The 26,603-nt window shown below is 41.9% G+C and overlaps 2 protein-coding genes across 2 annotated transcripts; one reads left to right on the top strand and one right to left on the bottom strand.

Moving 5' to 3' along the window:
• Positions 1-439: 439 nt before the first annotated feature.
• Positions 440-3,895, bottom strand: med10 (mediator complex subunit 10). The gene is made up of 4 exons (XM_012870935.3): positions 3,485-3,895; positions 3,315-3,398; positions 2,816-2,918; positions 440-1,093 (listed from the first exon to the last, which is right to left on the bottom strand). Exons 1-4 carry the CDS (start codon positions 3,604-3,606, stop codon positions 998-1,000), a joined length of 405 nt encoding a protein of 134 aa, XP_012726389.1. The 5' UTR covers positions 3,607-3,895; the 3' UTR covers positions 440-997.
• Positions 3,896-6,281: 2,386 nt separating this feature from the next.
• Positions 6,282-24,559, top strand: ube2ql1 (ubiquitin-conjugating enzyme E2Q family-like 1). Its single transcript, XM_012870932.3, has 3 exons — positions 6,282-6,604; positions 7,178-8,129; positions 20,871-24,559. Exons 2-3 carry the CDS (start codon positions 7,425-7,427, stop codon positions 21,000-21,002), a joined length of 837 nt encoding a protein of 278 aa, XP_012726386.1. The 5' UTR covers positions 6,282-6,604; positions 7,178-7,424; the 3' UTR covers positions 21,003-24,559.
• The last annotated feature ends 2,044 nt before the right edge of the window (positions 24,560-26,603 follow it).

The raw sequence follows: 26,603 nt of genomic DNA, 5'->3' as shown, positions 1-26,603 counted from the left end.
TTCTACATATATTCAAGCTGTAATTTATACTAGTTCTATTAAGATGTTTTCCTAAAGGCTGCTGCCATAAAAAAAAGTGTAATTAAAAAATCCAGTACATTTAGCTTGAATGCATTTACATCTGCTAAACTGCTTTGTCTGCATCTCAAGTAAAAGAAAAGAAACCTCTTATAGAAGCTCTTTTGATAGCCTTTCCTGTTTCTGAGACGTTGCCAGGTTACCTAAATGAACCCCTTTCACCATTTTGCTAGGATGACATCACAAAACGAAGCGTTTTAATATTGGACGCACTTTTGATTAAAAGGCAGGGTTCACGTCATCTAAAGGCCATGTTACAAGGCTGCAGAGGGATATGTAGCCATGCATAAAAACGCAGCAATCTACCATTTATTTTTAAAGCAGCGTATTTCCATTTATACTTAAAAAAAATACAACTCTGTTTTGTCATAGAAAAACAGATTTATTAACAAACATTACAATATAAACAAAACAAAAAAAAAGATCGTACTCTTGAGGCACAAAATTGTCGTCGTAAAATATTTCCCTTCGGTCACCGACGGCCGTGGGAAACCTGATCTTGATACAAAATCCTATGATTTTGCGCAAAGATAAGGAAGCATTATAAAAAAATACAGCCATAAATATACAGTTGTGCACCTGACTATTTCCTAATAATAATAATAATAATGAGCCTTGAAACATTTCTTGCTGCAGAACTCAGAGCTGAATGAGGGAAAACTCACACACCCTTACAACAAACCCAGGGCATTAAGAAAAGTAATGTTTCTGCAATAAGAACGATTTTTGACTGGCACAGATAAAGGGGCTGCTCCAGCATGCTACCTTCACCATCAGGACATCCATCAGCAACAGCCGCACAATATTTAGGAGCATTAATAAGCAGTTATCACACGCCTCTGGCAGCCTGCCTCAGCTCCATTCATACAGGAGGGGGGGTCACAGGTTGATGGTCCGGGGGGCTTCTGTGCTGCAGGCACTAGGAAGGCCCATCTTCTCCACGCTTCTCTTTGTACTTGGCCATTTCCTCTGGGAAAACTTTGCTGAGCTCGGAAATCAAGAGGCTCTTGAATTTCTGCAGTGCAAGAGAAGACAGCGACATAAAAGGTTGGGATTTATCCTTTTTTTTTTTTTTTTTTTTTTCTTGGTTAGCCTTAAGACGACGTGTTCTGAGTTGGCACTTTGAATTGAGAGTAACCTATAATTTCTCCTGATTTTACAACGATTTTACAATGACATTTACATTCAATTCGCTTCAAAAATACTTTATTCATCCCAACGGGAAATTAAATGTTGCTGTGACTCATTCTGTCAGGGAGTTATTATAGAAGGTGATGGCTCATCCACTCAAGAGTCAGGAATGTCAGATTCCTTTTAGGATTTTACAGATTTCATCATTTTTGAACAACTACAGTTTTGGGATTTCTCCAATCCATCCAGGGATAATATTACACAAGTAGCTTTTGGTTAACGTTAGCTAAGCGGATGGCCTCCCAGCGACACGCTTTTTTCTAATAGCTGTCAACAAAGCCCTGCCGTAATTCTGGCTGGATACTTGGCCACAGTTGTTTTGTGAGAAAAATTCACAATATTGCGCATCTTAATCTCCAAAAAACTAAAAAAAAATTAAACTGAATAAAAAGACACAAATACAGAAATATATGACAAAAATAATAAATTGGAAAATGACTAAACTGTGAGGATTAATAAGAGACCAAGTTATCTCTGTTGTATGACTTTGCTTACAGTTTAGTGCAGATACTGAATGATCCTGTATATTTATTACAGTTTTGATGAAACACACTCAATAAATGTTTATCTCTTCCTGCATTAGTGGCTATCAGATCATTTGAATTTCAGGTGGCTGAACAGATTTGTTATTTACAGACACCATCAGGTTTTTGATCCAGGTCTTGCTCTCAGAGAACTACACAAAAGAAACAAAGATCATTTTGAATCCTAAACCTTGCTGTTACCACGGCCGCTGGTCATTTCACCTCTTTAATATGTTTGCAGCTTTGCGATTTGGACTGTTTTATGTACGATTTTGTTCAGGTACCCAATGGTGCCACATGTCCAGTGGGATGTTTATCATTGAGCATGTGTTGAATCGTACCCACCAGGTGGGCCTTTCTTTGCTGTTTCTGCCATCTTTATCTATGCTGACTTTTCAGAACAAGACATCACAACGCACAGAAGTTTAGACTTCAAAAGGGCCTGAAACACATAATCTGCCAAAATCGAAGCGTGGAAAAAAAACTGTTATGTTTTGATGAATGTTATTTATTTTTGCACCCAACTGTTTTTAGTTATTTTAACAACCCCTCCCCCTCAAAAAAACAACAGATCTATTAAAATTCTTAACTAGAATTCATGCAGACAGTAACAAAGGGCTCCGTTAACAATACAACTGGGATTATGAGAACTATTAGTGTGTTTTTTTACTGGGACAGCTACTCTGGTTACAGGAATCCTACACATTTCTGCATTCTTTTCTAGACTCAAATTTCCAGAATTTCAGTCCTTTTCTAGCTTGTTTTTTTAGTTTAAATATAAAATGTTAACTATAACCTCACGGTGGATGCTTCTACAGCCTTTATTTATGGATCGTGCAGATCTGCGGAGGACAGACGGATGACAAATGGGTGGATGGATGCAACTTTTAGAGAACAGGATGGGGAATAAATGCAATACAAATATTTCCCATACCTATCAAGATCTGGAAAAAATCAAAGTCAAATTCCACACCATTGTAGATTTAATTTGTATTGTCAGAGTCCCTGCTATGACCTCTTACCGTCATGGTGTCTATCTTCCCTTTGACCTGCTCGTTCCTGGCCAAGGCCCTCTCCAGACATTCCTTGGTGTACAGCTGAGGGTTTCGGCCTTGGTCGATGTATCTTTGAAACACAGGGTCACACATCAGACCATGAGGAGACGAGATACAGATAAAGCACAAACTAAATGTCCACCTCCTGCCTGCCTCACATCACTGAGGTCTAGGTTTGAGTTTCTCAATCTATGTCCAAACAGATGTTTTCAGTGTGTGTGCACGCCGAATCTTTAGTTACAACCATCGGATGTCAACAATATATTTACATCCCACCAGATACACAGAAACACGCCAAAAACTGATAGCGATCTCAAATCGACTAATTAATTAAGGGAGTTCGGCGTGGCCTGACAGTAACCATCAGCGCTTAACTGTGGGATACCAAAAAGGGGGGACAAAACAATTATTCGAGCAAAAAGGGAAGCTCATCTGTAGCAAGCTGCCATCCGGCCGCAGGACTCACTCAAACACCTCCAGGGGGACGTTGATGTCGTGAAGCTGCTTCTGGCACTTGTCGATGTCTTGTAGCCCAGATATCATGAAGTTCCTGAGGAGATCGGCACAGAGCAGCTTAGCATGGCGCTTTCTACCGTGGGGCAATCTCTACATGCAGCCGATAAAAGCCTAACTCACAGTTTCTGGTTAAGGACCGCCTGGCTGCTCGGCTGGAAGTCGCTGACGATGATTCCCAGCTGCCGGATGTTCTCGATGAATTTCTCCAGATGCTCCTCGAGGTTATCAAACTTTTCAGCCATTTAGACCGTTTTTTTATATATATGTTAACCGAATAAATAGGTACAAACTACGAGGCGCCGGAAACCTCTTCCCTAAATTATCCTTGTTTACCGCGAGCCGCCTACTCACGACAGCAAAGAGCGCCGCTCCACTTTACGGTCCGCGAGCAGCCAGTCGCTGCCGAGAGTCGCCTGTCGACTCAATGGTGTTACCTTGGAAACCAGCGGTGAAATGTTGCCGTATTGTGTCGCAATGTGTCGTGCCGCTTGAGAGAAGGTAGGCTCTCCGTGAACGAGGCTGTTGCAGTGGAGATTAAAGTTGTGAATTATTCAAATTATTCAACCTTAAAAAGTAATTTAGCCTCCGAGTACAGATAAGTTAACATTAGTGAAGAATTTGAACGTTTTACAGATTCTATTAGATGTTTGGTCTTTGCCTTTGTAGCTTCTCACCTGTTTGGAAACACACGACAAACATTCCCACGTTCCCTTCCTTGTTGTAAAACTTTTTAAACAATTGTGAAGTTACAAAAATCTAAAAAAAATCATATTGTACTATAAAATACCATGTTTTCATTTCCATCTTTTTTCTTGTTTGTTTAGCTGGATTTGGGACAGATACACTTCATGCCAGAATAAATGGATAAAGAAAGTAGAATATTCTACTTTCAGCTTGGAAGCCGTTTACGCGCTGTAATTATAGTAGTCTGGTGTTTCGGGCTGGAAAGTTTTCTGTGTATACTATACTATACTTTTAAAAAGTTCCAGTTTCAAAACTACAGCAGTTTTCAACCTACTTTCATTTTCTCTTCTATAAAATCTGGTTTTATAATGGGGTTTTACATTTCATGTTAACATTTAGGTCAGCGAGGTCATGTAATGTGCCACATGTTTCCGGGGAAGTTTGTTCTATAAAGTACACATCTAAGCCCTTTGAAAGTAAAAGTAGACCTAGTCATTAAGATTAAGATAAAGTTAGAAAGATACCAAAGTGTTTTGCATGATGTCCCCATAGACTGAAACAAACAGACAGAAATTGACATTTGCCTATTTCAAGTGAACAGGTGGTTCAAGTTGAGTTGGTTAAAACTGGCCATGATCTCCAAAGGAAAGTCTAATTTGCTTCTATTAAAAAAAAACAACAACAATGTACAAGTGAGACTGAAAACTGGCTTCAGAATCACTTCTGCTTCTTGCTAAGCTCCAGAATATTGCAGATCCTTGCTGTCGTCCATCCATTGTCTACTTCGCTTATCCCTGTTGGGGTTGCTGGTGCCTATCTCCAGCTGTCAATGGGCGAGAGGCGGGGTACACCCTGGTCAGGTCGCCAGTCTATCGCAGGGCAACACAGAGACAAACAGGAAAAACAACCATTCATGCACACACTCACACCTAGGGTGAATTTAGAGAGGCCAATTAACCTAACAGCTTGCTGTCGTACACCTTGCTTTTTTCTCCCAAAGTACACTGGGACTGACTTAGCTAGGATCCACATTAAAAGACTAAAGGCATAGCAGACAGACAGACAGAGCGACCAACCCCAGAAAATACTTAAATCAAATTCCAGGCTTTTGCCGACAGCAAAGCTAGATACGGGGAGCTGTATCACTTTCTTTTTTTTTCAAAACTTGTAATGAGAAGTAATAGATATACACAACAACAGTCTGTTCACAAGCCATATAGAACAACACACAATCGTAAGCCAAACATTGTATCCGGGGGTACATAAATAGGGGCTTTTCAAGAATAACTTTGCATGTAAACTGAATTCTCGGCTGTATTTGTGCGTTCACAAATCACGAGAACATATCGTGTCCCGCTCCCGCCTAAACCGTGCGAGACCGTACCAAAACGGACCGGGCCAATCGCGTTGCAGTATTATGGTTTAAGGCGGGACATACAGCTGTGATGAAAGCAATCGCTGCCGAGCCCACAGCAGAACCAACATGGCAGCACAGGAGGACGCACGCGTAGCTGCTGCTAACATCTGTTTTGTAAGAATCCATGATTTCTTCTTTGACAGAAGAACAGCAAGAAGCGCCTTTACCAGCGTAACTTGTTGTGCTTTCTCATGGCGTCTGCTGCTTACGACATTTTCAATTGATACCGTGATTGGCTTAAAGTAGCCTTTAGTATGCAGACACTAGGGGTCGCTTCACCCAATCAGCTCAGAAAGTTCTACTGCAAGTCCCTCTTTTCTAAGAATGGATTGGATGAAAGCAGACACAGATTGATAATTTGCAGGATGGAGAGAGGTACACATTATCAATCTGCTCTGGCTTGTCAGGTTATTTCAAGGAGATTGTTGTTGTTGTTGTCCCCTTGTTTGGGGATGTATTCAATACTTGAAATAAAAATAATGCATTTCGGAAAAAGTAGTCAGTGTTTGGTTAGGGGTTAGCCCATTTGGTCTTTTTAAAATGTTGTTTCCCCAGGAGCAGCAGCAGACTTAGTAAGGTATTAGGTAAACTAAATTAGGTAGTGTGAAGACTAGTCAACTTCAAGCTTTATTATTATTATTATTATTATTATTATTATTATTATTATTATTATTATTATTATTATTATTATTATTATTATTATTATACAACCAGGCTTGATTCCAATTAGTTTCATCACATCAGGCTGTGCAGCACGGCCGGCCATGACTTTTATTTTGAAAAGCAGCGCTCCGCCGGTGAGCGCATACCCGGCTGGGGAGAGGAGCGGAGAGGGATTTACTGGGGGGGCTGGTTCATCCTCGGCTGCATTAAAGCAGGAGCCGCTGCAGCTGCATCACACACACATCACAGTTCCTCCTCTTCCTCCTCCTCTTCATCCCTCTCTTTCTACCTCCTCCTCTTCCTCCTCTTCCTCTTCATCACTGCAGCTCTCACCGACGGCAGGTCCACTGGATGGTGGAGCCTTTTTATTTTTCCTCTCTTCACGCGGACAGACACGCACGGGATCGCTGTCCGGTGCGGCGGGACTGGACCGGACGCGGGGCTCCACGCATTTTCCTGAATTTCAGCAGACCTCGGTAACCTCAGATTTCCCAGCCGCCGGGCTGCTCTGCCTGTCAAGGCAGCTATTGAAAGGAAGGGCTCGGATGCGGACGACTGGTTTCTGAAACATTGATTATTAGACTTTATTAGATGACAGGCCTGCGGATCTGTCAAAGGTATAGGCGTAGGGAAGCGTAGATTCTTTCCCCCCATGTTGGCCCTTCGTCCTTTTAAAATGAACGCTATGCTGACATTTTATTGTCTGTATAATATTTTTTTTTTTATGCGCGTTCGCCTTCGTGTTACCATTACATAATTTCCCTTAGATTTTCCTGTTGTACGCGCGGACGATGAAGCGTACACCCTCCTGAAGAAATGTATTATCACCTAATTGCTTCTGCGGAACGCATCGTCCTATCATGAAACAACTGCAGTCATAATGCCCGATCGCTATTTATGAAGTGTGTGTGTGTGTGTGGTGGGGGGGGGGGGGGGGGGGGGGGGGGTTAGATCGGATGACCTGCTTGACACGTTTGTCATCTTGTCCCCGCCGAATGTGAACGCACGCCCGTATTTATTTGTCTTTTCGGTGTTTCTTCTGCCCACAGATGAACCGTGTGGAGACGATGCGCTGAGACGCACACGGCCCAGGCTCTCCGGTCGGTCGTGCGCTCATCCAGAGGCTGCAGCTAACGGAGAGGGGGTGGACTGCGGTATAAAAGAGAGAGGGTTTGCAGAGGAAAACAAAAAAAAAAAAAGGTTTCTGATCCATAAAGGTTGCGCCTGGCTCGAAAGGAGTGAGTCTCGCCCCTGAGCAGGGGGCGATCAGTGGAGAGGCAGAAGTCTGCGCAAACGATGGCCACCTTACTGCGGAAGATCGGTCTGATCCGTCTGCACGACCGGGACACGGAGGATCCGAAGCACCACCAGGGCTCGCTAAAGGGGACCAAGGGGAACCAGAAGAACAACGCCAACAAGCACTGTCAAACCGCCAACGAGACCAACCTGCTGAGCACCCCGGAGATCAAGGCGAGGAAGCTGGACCAGCAAGGCAAGGACAAGCCGACCGGCAAAGACAAGCAGGGCAAGGAGGCGAAGGAGAAGCAGCAGACGGGGGGAGGCGGGAGCAAAGCCCCCAGCGCCTCGTCCGTGCCGCCGCTGGCGCCTCACCGGCAGCACTGCACCCAGGTGCGGACGCGGCGGCTGATGAAGGAGCTGCAGGAGATCCGGAGGTTAGGGGACAACTTCATCACGGTGGAGCTGGTGGAGGACAACCTGTTCGACTGGAACGTCAAGCTGCACCAGGTGGACAAGGACTCGGCGCTGTGGCAGGACATGAAGGAGACCAGCACCGAGTTCATCCTGCTCAACGTCACCTTCCCCGACAATTTCCCCTTCTCGCCGCCGTTCATGCGGGTCCTGACGCCCCGGCTGGAGAACGGCTACGTGCTGGACGGCGGGGCCATCTGCATGGAGCTGTTGACCCCCCGCGGGTGGTCCAGCGCCTACACGGTGGAGGCGGTCATGAGGCAGTTTGCTGCCAGCCTTGTAAAAGGACAGGTGAGAGGGTTGCTGCTCAGAGCTTGGGCGGCCATCTGATACATTAGTCATCTCTAGAACACGCGTTATTACGCACGACGGGCGCTGGATGTGGGCAATTTGATTAGGAGTCCATGCGTAAAATATTGCTTAAACACAGAATAAACACAATATAATCCAGTTCCCCACCAAAGTGGGGCACTGGAGGGGTCAATGGCAAACCCTAGGAATTTGCTGGCCACCCTCAGCCAGATAGTATGAAGCGGTTTTTATTTTTAACAGGATTTTGAGTTATTTGAGTGCCTATTTTTACATCTTGATTATAATTTATCTAACTTTGTAGTGTTCTGTGTTTTGTCCCCAGCCCACCTATGGCCCCCATCTGGCCGGGTTGGGATGGGGGGTACTGACAATCTGGTGATTATTCATTTGTTTATTATATATATATATATATATATATATATATATATATATATATATATATATATATATATATATATATATATATATATATGATGCTTTAGTGGAACTTGGTTCAGTAAATTTAGTTTGAAATTCGTGCATAAATCTACTGGTTTGGGTTTTTGTTTTTTAGACACCAAGTAGGGCAATGTGGGGGGGGCAAGGACCACCTTAACCGAAAAGTCTTTATAGTGGGTAGGAATTGACTCAGATCAGTAGAGGGCACTGTTTCCCACCTGAAAAATAGGCGAGAAATAGACCAAATGATCAAAACTGCAATGTCATTAAATGCTGATAAATCACTTAAAAGGAACAGATCAAGCTTTCCCAGCCCTGCCCTCTTACCCTGTGATGACACTTTGTGACGACAGCTTGTTCTGCCACCCAGGTTATCATTGGCCCCAACTGGTCACCCGTTAAAAAAAAGGAAAAAAAAAAAAAAACTCTTGAAGCTTCCCTGAATAGAATCCCTTCTTGGCCATGGAGCACATCCAAGCTGTTTTGTAAGACGTGAACGCATGCGGACTACCAATGATGTTGGGGAGGCACTGTGAAACCAAAAGGCATAACAACATTTCAAGGGTTATATTAGGCTACATCGTTAGTGCGGAATGTCAACATTCAGAAGAAACGGAAACAAGTGCTTTCTTAGTTCATGTCTTCAAGCACCTACAGTATATTCTAAAAATGCCTCGGGGTCAGTTTGCCCCTTCCTTCGTCAATTTTGTATCCTCTGGTTGCCATTTTCATCCCTTCCTACTTCCAGTTTGTGGTGGTAAATGACTATTTTGTAATAACTATCTTCATATATAACTATATTCCACTATTTTGTAACACTGTCAGTTTATTTTTCATGAATTAGACTGATAAACAGTCATCAGATGTTCCAGTCTCACAGATTATTGAATTTAGTCTCTTCTGGAAACGTGAATAGTGCCTATTTCCACGTTTTGCGGTTCGGATCGCCATATAGTTCAGTCGACTGTTGTGAAATTTCTCAGATTAGGACCAACCAAATTAACTCTGAGTGACCTATTGCTGGTAGACCATATTTACAGCATTTATAAAAGCATATTTTTTCTTCCAGTAGATGATGGGAAGATCAAAGAAAGTCCCTTTAGTTTGCCAGCTGCCAAAGCGAGTACAAAAGGTCACCTTGGTGGTTGGGAGTACAAACACTGCAAAAGGGGTGCTAAAAGTAAGTTACATTTTTATGAAATTAAGGTATTTATCCTTGATTTAAGCTGGTAATTAAGATTATCTGCCAATGGAATGAGTAGTTTTACCCCCAACATGTGATAATAGATAATAGATATGCTGCAACTACAAATAAGATGATGGAGATGAGTTGTCCCTATTTTAAGACCAAACATCGTATTCCATTGGCCGGCCATATAAACTTGCTTAAATAGAGGATAAATACACTAATTTCAAGAAACATTTACTTACTTTTATAGCTCCCTTTTTGCCGTGAAACCTCACATACCAGATCATTATCCAAATAAGCCAGTTCCAACCAGGCAAGGGGGTAAATTTACCAGCATGCACCAAGAAGCAGCTCATTTGATAGGTTAGAAAATGCTTATTTAGCCATTTAGCAGCACACACAAATCTAAAACTGTCATTTTTTTTTACCCAAACACGGCATCGTTTTATAGCTTCGATGTATATTTTGTTCAAGGGGGCAGAATTTATATCAAAATTTTGCTTGCATACCTAGTTTTATTTTTACACACCTGAGATATATCGGGATCAAAGAGAGAGAGAGAGAAACAGAAGCATCTTTTAATGATAACTGAGTTAATAAGCATTGCTGTTAGCCCATACCTATTGGCACCAGCGATCAGAGGTGTAGTTTTTAGCCTTGAATGGCATTTGATCTTACATTTGCACTTCAAACTGATCAAATGGCTTGACTCCTAAGACTATGGGAGTGTTGTTGTTTTTAATTTTTTATAGCGTACCATGTTCAACACAACAGTTTATTATCTACGATTGCTACGCCGCTCAGTCCTTATTTCTCCCCCAAGCCAAGACAGTAGAACATATTGAATTTCTGTGACTTTAAGGCAGCCATTTCACGCGGAGCATCCTCTCTCCTCCACGCTGGCTCTCCTCCGCGGTCGTGTGGCGCTTCTCGTCTCATCGCCTCCATAAATCAGCAGCGTTTGACGGCAGAGACCCGCTGCTGTGACACGGGGAACATCTGCCCGCGCTTCTTTAACACGGCCCTCAGAGTGTGTGCAGTCACCGCCGCATTGTTCCTCAGGAGGAATCAACACGTGATGATGGATGGGGAGACAGATGGAGGTGTACAGACAGCAGCAGGTATAGACCACAGATGTCCTCGGTGATTTAGGCTGACTGGATTATGCAATCTGGCCAAATCTGGTGTTCACATCCATACCCGCAGCTCACAGCAGCCGCTCTGCCGTTCTAGGCAAGCACGCATGCGCTCAAAGCACGTCGTGATTTAAAACAGACATGTTTTTGCAAAATGTTCCCATCGTTTCATCTGCCGAGTCTGCTCTCTCTCTCTCTCTCTCTCTCTATCTCTCTCTCTCTCTCTCAGTTCTGACTCTCCAGCTATTTTGACATGCGCTGTACGGCGCCCCAGAGTCAGACCTTACGTAAAGTGTCACGGAAACCCTCCCATTCTCCCCTCCCTCCAGCCCACAGAGCTTTGGTGACATAACACAATATTATTCCAGAGTCATCCGTGGTTATAAAGCACGTGTGTCTAAGAGAGGTCGTGCAAAAATAAATGAATAAATAAACTTCCCGCTTCAGAGAGACTGAGGGAAGTGTGTGTGTGTTCATCCTGATTTGCTGCTTGAGATGAGCAAGCAGCTCTGTGCAGCCTTCACTAATTATGGTGCAGCGTCTTCCTTGTCTGCTTTGCTAATGGAAACAATATTGATTAATTATTGCCGCGTGCGCATTCGTTTATCTCTATGTTGACGCGTCTACATCAGCACTTGGATGTGCTGTGTCCTGATTATCCAGAGCACTGTTTTTGCATCCCATGCATCACTTCGGGCCAGCACACAGGGCTATCTATATATATATATATATAGATATAGATACACAGGATATATTTATCCGCCCTTGGCCGCAGGTTCCATGTGACGATGGTGATGCGGCCTGTTTAGGAGCTTCCTGCCTATTTTTAGTATGAGAGGATACATGCGGTGACACTGTGCTGAGCTGAGAGTCAACCCGGCCTCGTCACATGCAGACAGACACGGCTGCACACGCGGATGTATGTGGACAGGTGTCTGGCTTCCTGTTAGGGACGCAGTTATTATGTCCCCTGTGAATGGGTAAACCAAACCCCTAACCCCCCCCCCCCCCCCCCCCCCCCCCCCCCAGTGGTGTGCGGGAGGAAGACACCGACGGCCTGGAGAGCACCAGCGCAGCCTTCCCACCAGAATCCTGTTTGGTAATCTGATCTGTACCGCTGCGTTGTTGTGAAGGCAGAAGTGTTCAACAATAAACCCGCGTATGGTGTTGCACGATAGTTAATTTGATACAGTGTGCGACTGGCTCCCCTCTCTTTTTACACTTTGCCACCGACTGATCCTAATAGAGTTCTCAAGTAGCGCATATTTAACGCCAAACCGCCGACTCGGGGAAATGTCAGACAGGCGTATTAATTGCTTGGTGCTCAGACGAAAATTATCAACAGAAATTATGTTAATTCAGCTGTTGCACTATTTCTTATGCTACCACAGATGCTGGTATGTATAAGTATGTGTCGCTATTAATGTGCTCCCGTTTTGTACATTTTGTTTGTATTGCGATGAAGGGGTAGCATTGAGGGTTCTACTGCATCCAGACAGGGTACATTAGGTTTGTGGTGACGTCACAGACTTGTATCGTTGTTTTCATTATGTTACGATCCCCTCTGACCATCACAGGATGGAAGTTTAATACTCTTCACAGACCAGTGCCATGAAGTGGCCAAATAATTATTAGCTAAATTGATTAGAAAACAGTTCAGAATGCCTTTAGTTTAACAACTCCAATTAATCATCATACCGTGGTTTGTAAATCTTCACCAGTGCAGACAGAGTGTTTGAATGGCTTAGCATGAGATTAATTATAGCATTGTACTTAGTGGCAATTGCGTAAAATACATAGTGCTCATATGGCTATAGCAGTGAATATGGCATCCCATAGTTATGGTGTTCATGCTACAGACTTTTCTGGTAAGTGATAAAAAATTGATAGCCTGGTTTAGCAAGTGATCAAATTATGTGTGCTGCAGTTTCAAATGCATAGGAAGGCTATACTGAGGGCATAGCTGGAACCATCCACAAACATATATTTATTACATAGCAGCCATCCAGTATTTACAGCATAGTTGAAGTGATAGAATGGTCGCTCATATATGTCAAAAACCATTGTCTGAAACTACAGCCTCAATATTTTGTCCTAATATTTTATTATAATGATTTAGGGGTTAAATTTGGTAGCATTGTTGCCTTACAGCAAGAGGGTCCTGGGTTCGAAGACCTGTCTGGGCCATTTTCTGAATGGAGTTCTTTCTGTTAATGTATAGGTACTTTCTGGTTCTACTCTGGCTTCATCCCACAGTCCAAAGTCGTGATTTTTAGGTCATTTTTTTCACTAAATTCCTTTCAGGAATGTGGCTACTCTTAGGTGCTTGGCTGTTTGTCTCTGTCAACCTGTAATGGACTGGTGACGTGTCCTGGGTATACCCCACCTCTTGCCCAATGGCTGCTGTAGTGTTTTTGACTGAACAGAGATAAATAAGAATACTTTATCAGGAAGCAGCAGATAGGGTCTTTTAGTAAAGCTCTGAGGGGTTCATCAAACTGGACAACCAAGCGGGACCAAGTTGGACGTGACTGAAATGGAAGTTTTTAACAAATGGCCAACCTTGATTGCCTTAAAAAATGTTACACTCAGTCACAGACTTAATTCCATGAGGATTTGCCTTTTCATGTCAGCATTGGGGCTTTTCTTTTAACCCAGAAAGCATCCAATTCAGCCATGAAGGCAGTTTTCGTAGGAAAAAGCATCATCTCCTTGGAGAGGTTGAAATAGAAATTGATTTCTTCAAACATTGTATTTCTGATGCCCCTTTCAACACTTTTGCCTCACATACTAGTAAAGAGTCTCCAACGTATTTAAAAGGAAACAGCTGTTCACCATTTGAATGAGCCCGCAACATGCCCCATGGGGGCTCTCCTTACTGACCTCTTGATGGCATCGATCCCTAGGAGCACATGTCCGCGTTACGCAATCACCCCCACACAACCCCCGACCCTAAGCGCTGCCTCCCAACATGCACTGGGGCCTTCCCCGCTCTGCCCATTGACTGATCTCCGTTCACACGATTACCCAACAGCCACTCCACACTAGAGTGTGTCCCTCTCAATGAGCGAGCGCTCAGCTGATGAGGATAAACACCGCCATGGCGCAGCGTCGGCCCGGGGGCACTCGCTGAATCACAACACGCACTGGCGCAGACAAACACACACAACGTTTCCCCACTGAATTTCTTGGGATCCCCTTCAAACTCTCTGTGATTTTGTTGAATTTTGTTTAGGACGCAGAGACAGTTTCTTGGCTTTTTTGTTAGCTTGGCAAGTCAAAGTCTGTCTAACCACAGACTTGACTCTGTACAGCACAACGTCGATGCAACTAGGGATTTGGTTAATGAAAACTTAATGCTCAGGTTCGACACTAGTGTAGATCTTTGACAATGGTCATAATAATAATAATAATAATTAATGATGGTGATGATATGGGGAAGTGGGCCATCATTTTAGGTTTATGATTAATTTGCATAGAACATTTCAATCCCAGGTGCTCTCTAGCATTATAAAGGAAGTTCGGGTTGGTCATTCGCAAAAGAATTGGATGTCCTATATTGTGGCTTTATGAAATAGAGGAACTGAAAGCAAGTCCCCTGAGCGGCACTGCAATATAATGTCTGTCTGAGTGAGTCACCCAGTGAGTCATACGTTCATTTTTCCAAAACAAACGGCCTAAAATCTCTACTGTTTGTCATCGCAGCGCTAATAGGCTTCAGACATCACGCTACCGTCCGCAGTGAGATTACTCACCGATCTTCTGCCGCGAGCGTTCGCCGCGTTTCATTTAATAAATCAAACGCCGCATAAAAACGAGGCGACTGGCCTTGATGCACCGTCTAACCGGAGAGATAATAGGCCCAAGCTCGGCGCCGAGGCAAGTTTGGCCGGGATATGTGTGAGCATCTCTAAGCCCCGCTGTGAAACGAGGCCACCGTCGCTACGAGAATGGAAACTGCAGCCCTAATCTCCAGATCATTCTGTTAGCACCTCATCCCCTTTTATCCGCTGCGTAGCTTTTAGCCCAAAATAGCCGGGCGGTAGCAGATCAGGACACACTGGTGCTCTGTCCGAGGGCAATGCAACGTTTTCCTATAGTATCTCATTGCAGCATCGATATAAAGTCTTTAAATCAAATTTACATAAACAGAAATGCTACGCTTTGAAGCTCTTGGGTCAGTGTTCACCCACCTTATAAACTGCTGAAAACAGACAGACAGGCGAGTAGGTAGACGCAGTGGTAAGCAAACCAGTTGTATTTATGTTTTTTTTTTCTTTATGTGAAATCAGTAGAAATATATGACTTACTTATAACTGCCTTTTTTAGCAGGTCTTGCTTATTTTAATTTAAATACAACCAGAAATTAATGAACATATCGGGATTACACTCAAAGTGAGAAAGTTTAAGAAAGAAAGGGTTTATTAAAATATTAAGCTGTTCAAACCTCTTAAGCAGATTACCGAAATAAATGATGGCACTGTAAATAAGCTTAGAACGGACTAATTTAAAGTACATTTTGAAGCATTTAGGGACTATTTTAAAGCTATCGCTGTAGCTATTAGTTGGGGGAGTGGAGGTCTAGAGGTTAGAAGAGGGGGCTTGTGTCATGAAGAGGCTGAAAGTTCCCGGGTTCATGTTCCACAGACGGCCAATCTGGGGGCCTGAGCAAGACCCCTAGATCCTGGAACGCTCCCTGGGGGCCTCACAGTGGCAGCCCACTGCTCCCTAAAAATAACAATGTCCTCTGGGATCAATAAAGTATATAAAAATATATAGAATCCCTTTAAACTAATAATTATTGTTTTATATATACTATGATATCACCTTCAGCTCAGAGGATATGGATCAAATACTAGACTTTTTTAGACTTTTTTTTATTTAGATCTGAGGACTTGTTGACAACATTTGTTTAAGAAGGCCCAGAAATGGGCGAGGAGCGCTGACATGCTCAGGATTCGAGGTTTTTGGTATTGGTTATCTGTTGAATTTTGTTGTTTGTTGTTGGTTTTATTTCCTCTAGAACTCATTTCTGAAAAGCAAAATTTCGGTGCTCCTAAAATTCCGTTTTCCATGTAAACGCCAAACCAAAAGATTAAAACAAGTTTGTAGCATGATACTATCCTCATGGATGCCCCTTAAATATTTTTAGCATTTTCTGCCCATGAAAACAGAGAAACCTGTAAAAAAAAAAATACCTCTGAAACCAAAGCTGAAATTCAGACTTATAACCTTTCATATGTAAGGAAAAACACTGACCATCGCTTCATTGTGCAGCTTTATATGCAGGAGAGCCGACAATGCTACATAACCAGCTGTCTTTCACCAAACCTCTCAGCTGTGAGCACCACCTCTTCTTTCTGGTTGGTGCATGTGCAAAGGAAAACCTTTCCAAGTTAGAGTCACTGAGTTCACAGCTGCAACTAATAAACAATTCAACAACTCCTGAATGTAGTTTGTGCTTAACGTCAGGGTTAGGTGTCAACGTTTAGGAGTCACGGCTTCAGAATCTCTGAACCACAAGTTACGTGGTGAAGACACTGTTTCTGATTTGATCTGTGCATGTTCTCGGATCATCTTTAATACCGGGCAAACATGCCGTTTTATTGACTCTGGACTCAAAACCTACGTTCAGGCAACAGAAAATCATTTCAAAAAGCATTTTACGTCATTTTAACTCTTCTCTCTTCGGCGAATAGAATATGGGTCATCGGGAAGCTTTGGAGCAACCTGTGCAGCATGCTGTCTCCATCTGTTAGACGTCTTGGTTCTGGTTCAAAGCTGTCCGGTAGTACATGCTTCAAAGATAAATATTAGATTAAAATCAGTCTCCTGAGCAGCCCAGCAACAATCCAGCAAAGCTAATTCCAAATATATATATATATATATATATATATATATATATATATATATATATATATAGATATATAGATATATATAGATATATATATATATATATATATATATATATATATATATATATATATATATATATATATATATATATAGATAGATAGATAGATAGATATAGATAGATATAGATGTATAGATATAGATATAGATATATGTATAGATATATATAGATGTGTGTGTGTATATATATAGAGAGAGAGAGATAGATATATATTATATATATTATATATATATATATTATATATATATATATATATATATATATATATATATATAGATAGATAGATAGATAGATAGATAGATAGATATAGATATATCTATAGATATATCTATATATAGATATATATCAATATATATTTATAGTGAAACCTCTTGCATCCTTTTGTATGGCTTTAGAACGATGTTCTGACTCCTGAACACGACAGGACAGGAGTGGGCGATGATGTGTGGTGTGATACAGGGCTGCTGCTCTGCTCTGCACTGCACTGCACTGCAGCATGCAGAGGACCTAACCTCCGAGGAAATTTCATTAGTATTGGTTACGCTCCTCTGCCAAGAAAACATGCTCGGTGAACAGAAATGATGCAGTGCTCCAGATTTACTTACAGACAAAAGAGAAAAAAAAATCAACATATCTTGCAGCTTACTGTGTCAACGATATGCTAAATGTCTGCCCATTTGAAGCATCACCAGTGGGCAGAGATCTGCAGAAATGTAGGAGTTTTTTTTTTTTTTTTTTTTTAGGTCTGCTAAGTTTTTAAGGTGGTTTTAATGCATGGAAAAACTACAGCCACTGGTATGAATCACCGCTTTGTTGTCATGGCCATAGATGTCTCCTAGCAGCACAAAGACGGCTGTCTCCTTTTCTCTTCACCCTCCTACGCATCCCTCTTCAGGGAAGACTTAGCACTGCTGATAATACCAGAAAAAAGCCGTTTTTATCATTCAGCTAGAATCATATCCCCCACCATCACCACCATCACCATCATTTCCCACGTATATTATTAGCCCCGTGCGAGGAAGAGTCCGGTTGCCTAGGTGAAAATGTATCAGTTGAGTGTTGCGTTGCTTTTTGCACCCAGCGAGCAGGAAGGAGTCATTTGTGCACATTCCGCCATACGTATGGCTTCTTCATGATTTATCGCAGCCGCGTCCTCTCGTCTTCGCTTCTCTCCTCTTCGCCCTGCGTCCTACAGGGTATGTTTTCTCTTCTGATTGAAGCTGACGTCTTAAAAGCTCTTTCTCTGCTTTTAAACATTAATCTGTGTCCAGGCCACTCGTTCCCTCAACATCTCCCCCGCGGCAGCGCATTCACCATTAACTTCATCAATGTTTATGCGTGGGCTGCGTGTTTTTTTTTTGTTTTTGTTTTTTGTTAGCTTTGTAAATCTGGTCTGTATTACCAGTAGGAGTTTGACAACACCGCCAAACAAAGGAGCCATCTTTCTCTGCGACTGACAACGCGCGGCTATCGAATGGCAATGTTTTGACACAAGCTGCTCTTTGTTCTAGCAGATAGTTTGTTTTTCTTTCTTTAAAAAAAAAAACATTTTTCAATCTGTGTGATTATACGTCACTAAAACAAGCGAGTTTCTGCTTCCTTTTAACCGGTCCGTGTTTACATACAGTGGCATTAATCAGCGGTGACCGTACAGAAGCACCGATATCTGAGTCTACTTCGAGGAACTCGGATGGAAAGAATCTAATGAGAAGAACGCTGGTTATTTTTCAGCTGTTTCTCACCTTGTTCAAAGATGTGGAGTCGTCCTTTTATAATTACTTTATGAAAAGAAAAATATAACGGGATAAATATTGTATATGGGCATCCAGCCTATAAGATATAGAGCTATTATCTTTGTTGCTCCACATCGCCCAGACCTATAATGTGTTGTACACTACCAGCCAAAAGTTTGGACACACCTTTGTCATTCAATGGCTTTCCCTTATATGTATTTCTTTCTACGCTGTAGATACATAGTGAATACATCAAACCTTTAAAACTTGGGTGATCACGTTTGCTGCACACAGGGAGCTTGTTCCCTGTCATCGTAATGTAGCCGTAGCCTGCATGTCCTTGTTCTTTGGACCATTGCAGAGTGAGTCAGGCATCTGAAGACCTCCCTGATTATTGGGGCGTCAGGATTATTTTGTCGCTTTCGGACATGTTAAGATGGACAGATAATCTGTTTTAAATTCAAATGATTTGCCTGGTAATCAATAATGACAATAATCCTTAAGCACAGCGATAAAATCTTCAAGTAACAGCTTTAAATTTAAATCGGCATCGATCCTGTGGCCCCGGAGCAACTGCAGGTCTCAGGAGAAAACCCCATCCGCATTCATTAAACCCCACATGGGCAAAAGTTTTAGCTGTGAAAGAGTGTCGAAACTTCTAAAGTCTATAGTTTTTTTTGTTTGTTTGTTTTGGCTGAAGATCAGGTTTTCTCACTCAGGATGAAAATTTATTTCAAAATTGGGGGTTTCTTATTTATTAACAGTGTTGAAGGATTTTTTAATTTTTTTAATCGTGAAACATGGCTCTCCCTCCAGGGTACCACGCCATCAGGGGCCAACACAACCAATCACAATAATTAAAAGTTACCTCTCAGTTGTGCATATTCACATGTCCAATCATCGGGGAGCGTAGACTTTAAGAAAATTACTGTTACTGTGCTGAGCTTTATACCTGATTTGAGATTCCTATTTAGTATTATACTCATTTTATGAAATCTTGAAATACTGGCTATACCTCAAATGTGAGCTGGCTTATTTTATGCTTAATAGGAATTCTTTACAATACTGATACACAAAGACACAGATTGCATGAAAGTGTCTCGTTTTTAACAGCCAGCATACTAAAATGCAGAATGCAGCTACCAAATGCAGAGGGTACGGCTTTGATTTTCCGCAGTGCCACTTTTACCTTCAAAATGTTGTAAATCAAAAAATCAAAAAATCTTAAAATATAAGGTCATTTAGAGTTTGCTGTTGCAACAAAGTGGTTGTTGCTACCAAAATATATTTTCCTTTTTTTTTTTTACCTTTTTTTTTAAAATGACCTTTGAGGAGGAGCACTTCTGAAATCATAAACTACAGCATGGATTATGGTTTTATAAGTATGTGACAAAGCAATGACATTTTAGGTGACCAGGAATGAAGGAAAACCTTGTAAAACTTGCTTAGATCAGAATAGTGGTTCTTCCGCCACAATACCGGGTTTTCAAAGTAGCGCCATTTTAATGGACATTTGGCTTGTTGTGTTATGAAAATAACAGGCAAAAAAAAAAAAAAAAAAAACTAAAACAATAGTTGTCTTCCATCTGCACTACTTGATTAGTTGTCGGATTTGGTTAAATTGTGCTTTTCGTTTTTACTCAGCAGTTGGAAGGGTAGTTGCAAAAATTACTAGAACGTCCCCAAGAAGTTGTAAAATTTTGTGTTACAAAGTCAGCAAATGTACACCAACCCTGACCTCATAATCCAACATGGCTGCACTGCATCTAAAAGCGATAGTGGTAGTTGCTATGAAAAAGCTGATTTTGGCCCTTTTGGCTGTATGTATTACATGAAATCTCTCACACATAGCTCTTTACTGCACCCTTTAAAGAACATGCTGTTACTGTGTTTGGAAAAACATAGACGGTAGAGAAACAGATTGGATTTATGCTTTTATTGCTAACAGCAGTTACCCCAGTCAATGGCTTCCATAATTAGAAAATCCAACTAGTTTCTGAATCTTTAAATTGAGTCCGATGTCATTCCCAAATAAATGCTTCGACTTCAGAGGTTAATGAAACACCACATTGGTAGTCATATTATTCAGGTTTACCCAAACAAATACCCACAATTCTTCTGAATACCACTAAAGGAAGGCTGGGTACCACCATGTTGAGGAAATAGAAAGTACAAGTATGTCTAGACCATCATACTAGATTCTTGATATACTAGAGAACTTAAGAAAACACATCTGGGTATTTATTTGCAAAATCTTTCTTACGCCGCACTTCCCTAACGTCTCTCCTTCTTTATCTCTGTCTTATACAGGGCCGTATCTGCAGGAAAGCAGGAAAGTCCAAGAAAGCTTTCAGTCGTAAAGAAGCCGAGGCAACCTTCAAGTCGCTGGTGAAGACCCACGAGAAGTACGGCTGGGTGTCCCCGCCCATTTCCGACGGTTGAGTGTCCAGCTGCCGTCCCTCCAACCCCTGTGCTAGCCGTAGAAGAAAAAGAAGAAGAAGAAAAAAAACACACAAGCTAGCCTCCTTTAGAAAAAAAACAACACACCACGCTAACTCAAAAATATCTCATCGTCACTTCTGGCTGTGTCGCTCAAGATCTTTTTTGTTCGGTTTTTGTTTCCATCATTATTGCCACCTCTCGACTAGAGAAGCGAGATTTTTTTTTGTTTTTGTTTTTTCTTTTTGACCTTCTTGCCCAGGGAATCTTTCCCCTGGTCCGGAACAAGGCGGAAGAGCGAGGAGAGGCGTTTGTGTATGAATGTGTCACTTCACGAGAAATCAGCTGGGAATGTGCGTCACTACCACCGGATTTATTTATTGTTGGGGGTTGTTTTTTTTTGCTTTCTTTTTTTTTTTTTCCCCAGCACACACCATTGTACGTGCAGTCGGACACATCGGATACGCGAACTTTTTCTCCACCCATGCAAAAGACTACTGAACGAAAGAGACTCATCTTTCACGCTAGTCCTCTCTTTAGTACTTGGACCGGCTACATCCAACCATTTGTGTAGCTCTCGGGTCGTTTAAATACAAATGAGGCTGTTAATGTTTAATAGTAGGGCAGCGCACTGGCATTTATACGCACTCATTCCCTCTTTCGTTTTTCTTTTTCTTTTTTTTTCTCTCCCTTGCTTTCGACTGTGCCGTTTGCTCACGGTTCAATGCAACATAAAGATTGTAATTTACATGGAGCTGTGCTCTTAACTCTTTCTTCTTTAACTCGCTTTTTCTCTCTCTCTTTCTCTCTCTCTCTCTTTCCTTCTCTTGTGGCTAAACTTAGAGCTCAGTGTGGCGCAGCTGGATTAAAAAAACAAACAAAAAAAAAAAAAATCACATGTTGCTTTATGCAGAGAGACCCTGTATGATAAACAGAATGACAGTCAGTCACCTTCTTTCTTTCTCGCTCGCTCTGCTCTCGCGTTAGCCCGTCCGCAGGAGAGCAAGAAGCCTATAATTCCCATGATTTAGATACCAGATGGTACAGCTGAAGGGCCGGGCCCTCAAGTGTGCGCGCGCTTGCAAAGAGACAACCCTTTAAACGATGAAGCGCGTGGCTGTGGATGACACCGTTACCTGCAGGGAAGTGCTATTCCTTCAGCTAAACCGCGCTCCGTGTCATTACTTTAAACACGCGTGGAGTTGTAACCGTATGTCTCTCAAAACCTCCGTGTAATTTTAGCAGAAAATAAAGACGTTTAGCGCCCGACACACACACACGTTTGACCTCGACGGTGGCGCCGACCCCTGGAAATGGGAGCCGGAGTGCGGCTGTAAACGAATGAACGCTTCAGAGAACTCCTGATCGATGCAGGAGGGAGAAATGCAGGACGGGGACGGGAGGAGGAACGGCGGGGGAAAAGGAGGGAACCGTGCACGCTTCACGATCACCGCCCGGCTGCTCTTGGGAAAATGTCAGGTGGCTTCGCCGAGCGGCTGAGCGACAGGTATTATTTGCTCCGCCATGTTGCACTCAGTTCTAGGAGTTCCAACCTTTTTTTTTAAAGGAGTTTGTCGAAGTCAGAAATCCAAGCGTACAGCAACGCTATCGTTCATCAGCCTCCTGGTCCGGTTTGTTTTGCTGCGCGCCAAGTAAATGTCACAGGAAGCGCTGCTAATTGGTCTGACATTTCCGCAGAGCGTCATTAGAAAAGAGCAGCGAGGATGGAGGAGATCAAGACTCCCGCTCGGCGCTGACATATCGTCACTCTCCTCTCCCCGTCCTGCCAGAGGAGCGAGGGAGGGCCTGTTCGTTATCCCCGAGCGGGCTTTCCCTCTCAGGAACATGTAGCTAGGGGGTACGTTCGCTATAAATCCATAACAAATACCTGTGAGCAAATAAGCAGGCCACGTTCCCGTCGTCGTCGTCGAAGATACAAAATGTTTTCAAAAATGACAACAGAGGCAGAGACAGCGACCCACCATCTGGTATGTGATCATGTTTGAAAGCGTGTTCGTGCTATTTATGAGTTTGGCTCGTCATTTCAGGTTCCGTCATCAGAGAAAACTGTAATCTGAATAATCGTTACGACAAAATATCTCAAAAGCTGAGTGTTCGCTGGTTCCAAGAGAAACCTCTTTTTTTTCTTTTTTTTTTGTGACATAGTTTAGGCTGGTAGTTTGCAGAAACTAACTGGGTGAACTGACTATTTGTAATATATCTGCATGTGATACGTGATTGGTAGCTAGCTACTGTATATCGTTTTTCCAAGAAAAGCAAGAAAAACAAGAGAAAACAAAAAATGCAAATGCTTCTCGTTTCTTTTCTTTTTTTATTTATATTAATATTTTGTTTCTTTTCTTCTTCTTTTTTTTTTTTTTTGAGTCCTGTACCGTACGGACTTTCTCTTTCTTTCTCAATGTTCTGAAAATTGTCACATTGTGTTTATATGAATGTTTGTGTTATAATTTATTTGTGGTTTGCCAAAACGACGATTTGAAGCATGTTGCAGGAATTGTCACTGGAAAAGGAGAAGCAACAAAAAAAAAAGTAAACAACAAAAAAAAAAAATGATAGCTTATGTAATTGTGCGATGGGGGGGAAGGTGCGTCTTCGTTGGGGAGGTGGTTTCAGGGAGCAAAGACTCCGGATTATAAAAAGGAGGTGTTGTGGGAGTGCGACACCTCCCCTCGCTCCTGTTCCTTGTCCCCCACTGGAATGTCATTCCTGCCCCCTCCCCATTGGTCCTAATCTATACACTGATTTGGCCCGAGTGTAATGCAGTCAACGCAGCCTGGACAGAACCCACCCTTAGTAACAGATCCGGGCTCAGAACGGACTCCCTGTGCTTCAATTCAAACCTCTGAAGGGAATCTGACCTGCGATCAGTTACTCTGAGCGTCTTTGTCCCACTCCTGGGTCGAGCGTTTGGTCAGAGACCCAAGTCTCACAAAGTTCAAAAGGTGAAAGGTCGTTGCAAGACCAAACAGGAATGTGCAATAAAAATGACATCTTATTGAAACCCGACTGATGTGCTGGTTTTGTTTCTTATTTGAATCCTGAGCTACACTTTCATGCATCTTAATGGCCCACTTCAGGTTGCTGTGTCCTCTGCCCCCCCCCTGCATTGTCCTGCTTTTGTGCTTGGTAGGGCACAGCTTTAACACCAGTCAGTAGGGAAAAAAAGGCTGGAAACACCAATTCTGTGCTTTTATGAGCTGCTTTGTCCAGCTTTATGGAGATTTACGGTTTCTTCTGTGAGAGCAGAGCAGCTGTCTGACCATATCAGGGCACTCCAGTCCGCTTAGTAGGGGGGGGGGGGGAAGCTTGTGTGCGCAAGTCACAGGGAAGTGACTGAATATGGACTGGACAGAGCAAATAAGCGAATTGTGAATTTTGTGGAGTCATGGAATTACAATGATAGCTTTGGAAAACGACACAAGACTGGACTGAAACAGCGAAAGAAACGGTGAATGGTGTGTGCTAGAAACAGCTTATCCAAGTGTCTGTCTTGTTACCAGTTGATTGTTGTCAAAAAAATAATAAAAACAACAGAGTTATGTGTTTTTCATTATTGAGTATGATAATCGAGTGTTTGTAAGAGAAGGGGATCCTTTGTTCGTCTTTGAAAATCTATTGATGTAGGACATTAGATGTTAGCGCTGAGGTCCTGGGTTCAAACAACGCCTGGGGTCTGTCTACATAGACCCTATGGGTTCTCTCCAGGTAATTCAAAAGTACAAAAATATGTATGTTTACCAATATCAGAGTATTGGTCTCTCAAAAGTTTCGTGTCCAGGGTATACCCTGCATTTTTCCTAATAAACTCTGGAAATAAACACCAGTTCCAATAACCCTACGAGAATAAGTGGCTATAGACAATGGATGAATGTGACATTTAGACATTTAGAAAATTTGACTGTAAATTTCAGTACATTAATTCATTGTGCAATAAAATAACTTTCTTTGAAAGAAAATCCCCAGTGCTACAATTCTTAAAAGCCCTGATAATTTCAACAAAATCCATTTAACTAAAACCATTATTTATTAATTTCTGCTTTAAGTTGATTAAACTGAATAGGAATTTCTAACAATTGATTTTTTTACTGACCACTCTTCAAAATGGGAAAAACAATAGAACATGCCTCTCAAGCAAGACCTATGTGCTGACCTATCTGATAAACTGGCTACAAGAAAAACGCAGCATGCAATCAGGTCTAATGTCTACAGGTAGCGCAATAAATAAAAACGTCTGAAAGTGTGACAAGGCTGAATGAGAACCAAAGTTTATTTTGGTAACAGATAGCAGGAAGGTAAGGGATGTAACCGTATCTACAAAGTTCAGATTTAAAGAACTTGCAGCAAAGAGTGGCATGTTAGGGTCATCAATAATTGATTTAACGCTATCGTCCAACAAGTTGCTTTGAAGGCACGTCAGGAAAAAGGCTTTTCTGTCCTGAGATCAACATAAAGAAGTAGCTAAATGTTGCTGGGATTTTGAATGCAAACGTGTGCTTGGTCTGACAAGACTGGCTTATTTCTTTAATTAAAATTTTTTAGATAAAAGGGTCATTCAAAAAATGATTAACAGTAACGCTAAAAAATTTAAGGTTACACTTTATTTGAAGGGGTGTACATAAGACTGACATTACACTGTCATAAGCATGACATAATACCTGTTATGAACATAAATGACTCTTTACGAATGTTTAGGACTGTTGTCATTAATTGTCATTCGGTAGATTATGACACCATTAAAGCAAAGTTGACGTTGTTTAAAATGTCTTTGTTATGACAACTTGACATTAACAGAGACAAGGTTAAATTTAGGGCTTGATTTGGGATTAGGTTAAATTTAGGGCTTGGGGTTTTGTTAAGTTAGGGGCTTGACTTGGGGTTTTGTGAAGTTAAGGGATTGTCATAACAAAGACATTTTAAACAATGTCAACTTTGCTTTAATAGTGTCATAATTTACTGAATGACAATTAATGACAACAGTCCTAAACATTCATAAAGCGTCATTTATGTTCATAACAGGTGTTATGTCACGTTTATGACAGTGTAATGTCAGTCTTATGTACACCCCTTCAAATAAAGTGTTACCAAATTTAATATTGAGAAAAAGTTGGATATTTATACAGTTTCATTACTTGTAGAGTGAAATATTTCAAGCAGTTTTTCTTTGTACTTTTGATAATTATGACTTAATGGATGGTGAAAATTCTGAAATTCAGTGTCTCAGAATATTGGAACATTACATTAGATGAATAAAAAGGAATATTATAACCAGAAAGGTCAAGATTGTGAGAAGTTTGATGGTATGCATTCAGAACTTCACCAGAACTTCATCGCTGGTTTTTGGGTTCCTGGGGATCCTGTAGTTTTTGTTTTTTCAGTTAATTATTGTTTGTTTGACAGTCTGTTAGATTCAGTTCCTGTCAGTCAGTTTCTGTTCATCATTAGCTAGTAGTCTTTTGGTTCATTCGCCATGTTGTCCTGTTAGTTTCTGGGAGCAAAGACGTCAGCTCACTCCTGTCTCTGCCATATCGTTGCTCTCGCTCCCTCTGCTTGATCACCTCTACACATTTCTCCTGCGCCACCTAT

The sequence above is a fragment of the Fundulus heteroclitus genome, unplaced genomic scaffold, assembly GCF_011125445.2.
Source record: "Fundulus heteroclitus isolate FHET01 unplaced genomic scaffold, MU-UCD_Fhet_4.1 scaffold_2.2, whole genome shotgun sequence".
Lineage (NCBI taxonomy): Eukaryota > Metazoa > Chordata > Actinopteri > Cyprinodontiformes > Fundulidae > Fundulus > Fundulus heteroclitus.
Note: the sequence above shows the minus strand (reverse complement) of the source record. Positions and strands in the feature narration are given on the sequence as shown.

Bases quoted from the DNA above. Each gene is read 5' to 3' on its own strand.
- med10 (XM_012870935.3), bottom strand. From the start codon at position 3,606: ATGGCTGAAAAGTTTGATAACCTCGAGGAGCATCTGGAGAAATTCATC. The intron at 2,919-3,314 runs GTGAGTCCTGCG...TGTGTTTCAAAG, and splicing joins GTCCCCCTGGAGGTGTTTGA to ATACATCGACCAAGGCCGAA. The intron at 1,094-2,815 runs GTAAGAGGTCAT...CTTGCACTGCAG, and splicing joins GGAAGATAGACACCATGACG to AAATTCAAGAGCCTCTTGAT.
- ube2ql1 (XM_012870932.3), top strand. From the start codon at position 7,425: ATGGCCACCTTACTGCGGAAGATCGGTCTGATCCGTCTGCACGACCGG. The intron at 8,130-20,870 runs GTGAGAGGGTTG...TGTCTTATACAG, and splicing joins CCAGCCTTGTAAAAGGACAG to GGCCGTATCTGCAGGAAAGC.